A 6,742-nucleotide genomic window follows, 5' to 3' on the forward strand; every position below is an offset into this window, starting at 1 on the left:
TCAAAGCCGTCTTTCATTCATCCCAGAACACATTGCAACAATTTCTCAGTATGATTTGCATGATTATATACATTGTTACAAATATTGCAGGGCATGGTTCCATGTCAGGTACACAAAGCCCGAAGTCGTTCTTTTGTAAAACGGCGCTACCAATAGCACCTGGTACCTGCCAGTTACCAACGGTAAATGTAGACACACAGAACGTAATCAACAGGACATATTAAAGCACACAGCTTGACAATATATCACAGCTATGAAAGCAGTAGCCGATGACCACCTAAGGCATGACAATGAACACACTTCAACGCCTCAACAATTGACTAAATATCAATGCTTAGCTTTCACACAGCCCAAAATTGCATGCAGAGTACGAAATCAGTCGTCACATACCAATCATTTGATACAGATAAATGTACATATGGCACACACGCACACACTTCTAAAGCTGGCATCACATACACAACCGATGGCACAGAATGCTATCACATACAAAAGAAGGCACAGCAAACCATGACAACGTACTTGCCGCCCTGAGTGCGTAGGATAACCGGCGCCAATGCAGCACGAGCAATCAAACAAAAAGACGACTGACTGGCTGCATGCCAAACACCTACACGGGCATACACGCATATGTACAGCCATACAGAGTACCTGAGGCAGATGAGGTATTCATTAACACCAGTGAGCTATTCTTCACAGCCCAAACATAGCCGTAAGTGGTTCAACGGATCACCGTGAGCGGTCACGGCTCAACTATCAGCGTCCTCATCATCTGGGTCCTCGGGGAGGATCTCTGGCCAAACGCCCATCCACACTGTAGGGGGTGACGGTCTCCATTCCTCCTCTTCATCTCCAACGTCGTCCTCCCATTCGCTGTCGCTGCCATCTGTCGAACACTCGACGAAGCTCGCTTTCGTCTCATGCTCACACAGCGGCTCCGGGAAGCGAATAGCCAGCGGAGCGATCGGCTCATACCGTTCGCCGTCGAACCGGGTGAAGAAGCGACCCACTTCCTGATGGCTGATTGGCTGGGGATCCGGGGACAGCTGCAGCTCCTCTGCAAAGATCCAAACACCTCTGTTAGACGCAGACGCAAGTGGCGCTCTACGCCAGAATGGCAGCAAGACATCTCATCAATCTGCTGTCGTTTGGGGATCCCTTAAGAATATTTCTGAGTGGCAGTTCTGGGCGTGAATTGCACTATGAAGTGCACTTTCCAGTATGTCTGTGTAATGAAGATGCATTTGAAATTGTGACATTACGATGACCAAGAATTACAAAAGATGCTGGAAAACCTACATCAGGGTATTACACACGTCAAACTCCATATAGGAGCTTCGTAATAAACATAAAGTATGCCCAATGCAACCAAACAAAATATTATGGGCGTGAAATGCACTTTATAGTGCATTTCCCAGTATGGATGTGTAATGACATCTGTGACATCTCATCAATCTGCTGTGGTTTGGGGACGACCTAGGAATATTTCTGAGTAGCAGTCATGGGCGTGAATTGCACTTAATAGTGCATTTCCCAGTATGGTTGTGTAATGAAGATCCCTTTCAAATCATAACATTATAACGACTAAAAATCACCGAAGATGCTGGAAAAGCTACATCAGGGTACATCAGGGTACACATGCCAGACTGAATATAGGAGTTTCGTGAAAACATAAAGCATGTCCAATGCAACCAAACAAAATATTTATGGCACCCTGTCCATATTTCAAATACCAGGAGGGGGACGGTCCATGTAAAAACTCCAATAGAGTGAAGAACACTTTGAAGAGCCTGCTTACCATCAGCCATGTATCCGAACCGGTCACCCTCCAGCAGCAGGCTGTAGAAGGGCTGCTTGTGTCCCCGCTGAAGCCCGGAGCAGACGCGACTATTTGCCGTCCAGTCCTGAAAACACCACCACCGAGTCAGCACAATAACTCACACCGCACGGCCGTCGTCAGAGATGAGGGCGGGGGGGGGGGGGGGGGCACTGAGACTTCGCAGGAATACCATTTAAGAGCTCACACGCGTCTAGCCACAACTGTAACAATGTGGTACATTTACGTGCCTATCACTGATGCACTGATTGGCTCTTCGAATCAAGAAGGGAATGGGACCACTGCAACATGCTTGTATGAAATCACAATAGATGTTTGCCATACAGCGAGGGCACACATTCAAAACGATGTATAGACAGACAGAACATTGCAAAGTTACACCTGATCTCAGTACATACACAAAATACCAAAATATTACACACCGCATATCCTCCATTAGAGAAAACAACTTCGATGGTTGTGGGGTTCGTATAGCACAAGTCACACAATTAAACAATGATTATGCATGCGGTGATTGGCTTGCCCTGAGAGAAGTAACAACAGTACAAAACAGTTCCTTTGAGTCCTCAGAAAACAACAGCTCCCTAAACCAATTCTCAACACAATAGGACAAATGACCTCAGACAGGGTCTGCCCTGTACGACAGTTCCACTGGTATCGCTCCTACCTGTGAGATCTCGTAGTATGGTGAGCAGCCGTACACCACAGCCAGGCACCCGTCGCCGTACGTGACGACGTCACCCACACCAAACTGCCTCCGGTAGTCGCCCACTGCTCGGCCAGCCGCGCGGAGGTCCGCCTGAAACACGGATAAAGACAATGAGGGTATCGCACACAACACAAGGAGATAATGGGCCATCAGGATTTAAAATGGGCATTGGGACGCGGGAAATAACTGAGAAGACAATGAGCTGAGAAGACGAAAACGAGCATCAGTAAGCCCAGAAACTAGTAACATGAGAAAATAACACATTTATAAATGCTCGAAACAAGCGCCATATAGGTTAATTATGAGGTGAGGTCAACTTACTACAAACTAAATGAGAACGTTACTAACTGAGAAGTTAATGATACATTCCATAGATCAGACAACAGCTTGACAATATAGTGGTGCACGAGTGGTCACAAAGGACCATAGCAGGAACGAACCCCGGGTCACAGGTCTGCAGGAAATTGCACAAGAAATTACAGAAAGTGAATGGAAGAAAACAACCGTACAGAAATAAATTTCTACGAAATGATTCAACCTGCATCACAACTTTACAATGCTTATGATGCTTATGCATGGGGTTAAACCTGTTTCACATAGCTATTTAACCCTACCAAATAGAGATACAGCCAACTTATAAGTGTGCAGGCATATCATTATACATAACAACACACCATGACAATCAGCCACGTAACTGACGCGCGCGCAAACACGTTTCCACCTCCCACACATCAGCACATGCATATGAACAGGTCAGCAAAGAATTAAGAGAAGCTACGCGATTAACTCCCTCTATTGTCGATTTGATCAAATCCAATTCATTCTTACCAGTTCCTGCACTTCAGCCTCCTGTTCGTCTAGGGAGCGCACCAGCCGCTTGTACATCCTCTTGAAGTGTTTCATGAGCGCTTCCAGACCACGCCTCTCGTTCTCAGCCACGAGCGAGCCGTTAGTCTCGACGAATTGCTGCAGAGAGGAAAAACAGTGAAAATAAGGTAGCACTAATTATTCCTCATTATATCGCCATTTCTTTTGCTTGCACCATCACGGGCGCAGCGCACAGCCCTCGATTACAGGCCATTTACGAGCTGGAGATTTCTGGGAACCGAAAATGGGACCAGAACGTCACCTAGCATATAAAAAGTCACATGCGTATCTTACACACCCATCGTGCACATTTTCATCGCGCACATAATAGTGACCCAGAAGCATCTTTCCAACAATTGTTGAAAACACATGCCCAGCTCTAGCGTCACCCAAGACTACTGACCTGCAACAGGCGGCGCGTGTACATGGGCCGGGCACGAGCCATCGTCGACATCAGGTCAACGATTGCGGCCGTGTTCGGACGGCAGTCGCTGCGGGCCCAGCAGGCCAGCGTCTCCAACGAGATCAGGTCGAAGCCGGTCCCTGGCCGGCGGGCGTCCGGATGGACTGCGCCATTGATGAGGCGACGCAGCAGCTGCCAAAACACAATACACTGCGTTGGACAAGGATTGGTAACACACTCACACCGCCGGACACTGGAGAGCGTACAGACACAAGGGCTCGTTGCAAGCCGTCGCAAGGCTGCTGGTTCTCATAGATTCATATAGGAGCACAAAATCCTCAACCTGGGACTCCCGTGCTCCCAATCTAAGAATGAGTCGGTCTCTGTTCAATCTGGTTTCTTTGCACAAATGAGTCATGCACGCACTTTTTAAACAAAATGGAATACTTCTCAAATATCAATAAGCTCCATACGTCACAGCGCATGTTGTGCAAGAATTTGACAACATCCCATGCATTACGCACCCCTGCCCGCGGAAAGGGTTCGAGCATCTGGAGGTCCACTTCCGGGTGATCAGCATTCAGCTCCTCCGTCACCTGCTCCCAGGACAGCCGCATGCCGCGGCGGACAACGTCGATGAACAGGTACTCTTCACCGTCCCTGCCAGAGGAGACGCACGTCAGGCCACCACACACACTGTGTGAATTCCTACAGGTGACACGTGAATAGGAATATGTCACTGTACAGCACAGATATTCGCAGTCACAAACAAACACGCATACAAGCACAGTGACAAACAAACAAGGCAAGACAAGCACAGTCAGTGCATGATTATGTTGAATTTACACAAAACGACAACGCATTGTGAATAAATGCGATTCAGTTTATGCGAAAAGAATGTTGTGTTTAAAGCATGCTACTGTGATTATGAATGGATGAAAATCAAGATATCAAACAAGACAAGATGATACATATTCTCAGCAACGGAGAAAATGTGATAAGGCTGATCACGCCGGTGATAATTCGGGTATTCTTGTCAGAAAAGTTTGGAAAGTAATCAAAGCTCTAATGAAGGAAAGGAAGGTCAATAGCTAAATATGACATGTAACACAGTGCCATCGCTTTTAATTGCTCACTTCATTTGCGTGCAGCACTGATCATGAATGACAAACACAATCCACTCCAACAAAATATGCAACGTTTGTACGTGATGACGAGTTGTGTACACGGAAAAGGTGTTTTCCACTATTATGGTAGCAAATTTCAAGGTTTGGTATGACTATTACATTGCAAGGGATGCCATATAATCGTCGACATCTATTTATCTTGCATTTTATTTTAGCACAAAGCAAGCTTCTCATAAGCCTCCCACACGGAAGGAATCCAATCGCCCATGAGGCTTACATTTTAACCAATTAGCGACATTCCTTATTAACAAATATCACAATTCACTGCAGCACCCAAAACACCCCGGCTTGTATATACTGTCTACACATTATGCACACCTGCTTTACATTGAAAACATGCCTAGACATTCAGGAATACATGCCAGAGCTTTGTACCAAGATGTAAGGAAGAACGCTAGAAGTTCGCCAAACATGTGTGATCACGGCAGTTACAAAACATTAGTTAACCGCCAACATGAAAATTAGGCAAATAATAAGATGAACATACTCCGTATGCACGTGATCAAATCATCCACAGTCAAATTATATAGTTGTCAAATTCGTTGGGAATCACGATATTCTTAAGCAACATAAACATGATGTGCATAACATCACTGATTCACATCATGTGATTAGCTCAAGGAAACATAGTTAAGTGCACAACTAATCACAGAAGTTCAAAATCTATGGCAATGAAATCAAAACCTATGGCAAAAAAATAAAAAAATAGGCTATTAGACACCAATTGATAAAGCAGGAGCTCCCAAAAACCCATGACCTGAACAACCAGTCTGTCCCAATGCCGTTATAGTGCTAGAGGAACAGACTCATTTCCCACGCCCCCTTCGGCAATGCAAGCTTTTGTGCCAGCAGATCATCGAGCTGTGCGGTAACTGCACGTTGTGGAGATTAACGCCCAGCATGCCGGCTACAGAGGAGTACTGTCCCCATTACAGTCTGCGTCCCGGATCCGGCAGAGTGGAGGTGGCGACGAAGGTACATAACCTGAAAAGGAATGGCAAGCCATTGAATGCGTTGCGCTCCATGCAACCCAATCACCTACACATATTCAGAACGAAGAGCCCATCAGCCCATTCATTCATAAACGCAGCAATAGGTTCCAATACAACTGTTTACTGAGATGTACCAGTACATAGCGAGAAAATGTAAACAACAATAAATTAAACCACACTGACCGAGCCAACACAACACATGTTGGTGACAACCGCATGAGCAAGCGCTTAATCATGGTTATCATCACCGTCACCGTTCGAGATTGTGCACACATCACAATAGCGTGTTCGGTGTTGCGCCATCTGAGAGGAGCACAGTAATACGCCTCAAGGCAAACGGACGGGAACGTATGGCTGACAGCATTGTTTTGCAAGTCACAGCCCACCATTGATAACAACACAAAAAAACAAAAACAGATCGGACATAGAAGTCTGCACATGCCCTGTGCGTGACTTCACCCATTCAAACGTGCAAGGAACGAGGATTAATCTTCATTGCAATCCACTTACCAGCGTGCTCAATTCGGAAGCCGATCCGTCCTCCGGTCCGCCCTCCTTCATCAGGGCCAGCTGGTCATACAGCACGACGTTCATCGCGTTCAGCAGCTTCAGCGTCTGGTCATCCGTCCACATCGTGGGTCCGAACGGGTTCTTCCTGCACGTAGTCCAGGCGGCGGCCGGGTGCTCGGGGAGCCGTCCACGCAGCTCATCCAACACCAAGCCGGCGATCTTGCTGTAGCAACTGCA

At 46.6% G+C, this 6,742-nt stretch overlaps 1 protein-coding gene across 1 annotated transcript; it reads right to left on the reverse strand.

Moving 5' to 3' along the window:
* Positions 1-749: 749 nt before the first annotated feature.
* LOC119107431 (uncharacterized) lies at positions 750-4,957 on the reverse strand. Its single transcript, XM_037230866.1, has 7 exons — positions 4,953-4,957; positions 4,341-4,476; positions 3,817-4,008; positions 3,375-3,512; positions 2,505-2,636; positions 1,799-1,904; positions 750-1,057 (listed from the first exon to the last, which is right to left on the reverse strand). The coding sequence occupies exons 1-7, from the start codon at positions 4,955-4,957 to the stop codon at positions 750-752; spliced, it is 1,017 nt and encodes a 338-aa protein (XP_037086761.1).
* Between the last annotated feature and the right edge of the window lie 1,785 nt (positions 4,958-6,742).

Source organism: Pollicipes pollicipes, unplaced genomic scaffold (assembly GCF_011947565.3).
Source record: "Pollicipes pollicipes isolate AB1234 unplaced genomic scaffold, Ppol_2.1 Scaffold_6686;HRSCAF=7923_pilon_pilon_pilon, whole genome shotgun sequence".
In the NCBI taxonomy this organism is placed as follows: Eukaryota; Metazoa; Arthropoda; class Thecostraca; order Pollicipedomorpha; family Pollicipedidae; genus Pollicipes; species Pollicipes pollicipes.

What these genes read in the sequence shown, in the direction of transcription:
- LOC119107431 (XM_037230866.1), bottom strand. An exon ending in ACACGCGCCGCCTGTTGCAG is followed by an intron (nt 3,513 to 3,816) that starts GTCAGTAGTCTT and finishes TCCTCTCTGCAG; the next exon opens with CAATTCGTCGAGACTAACGG. An exon ending in GTTCGGATACATGGCTGATG is followed by an intron (nt 1,058 to 1,798) that starts GTAAGCAGGCTC and finishes GGATCTTTGCAG; the next exon opens with AGGAGCTGCAGCTGTCCCCG.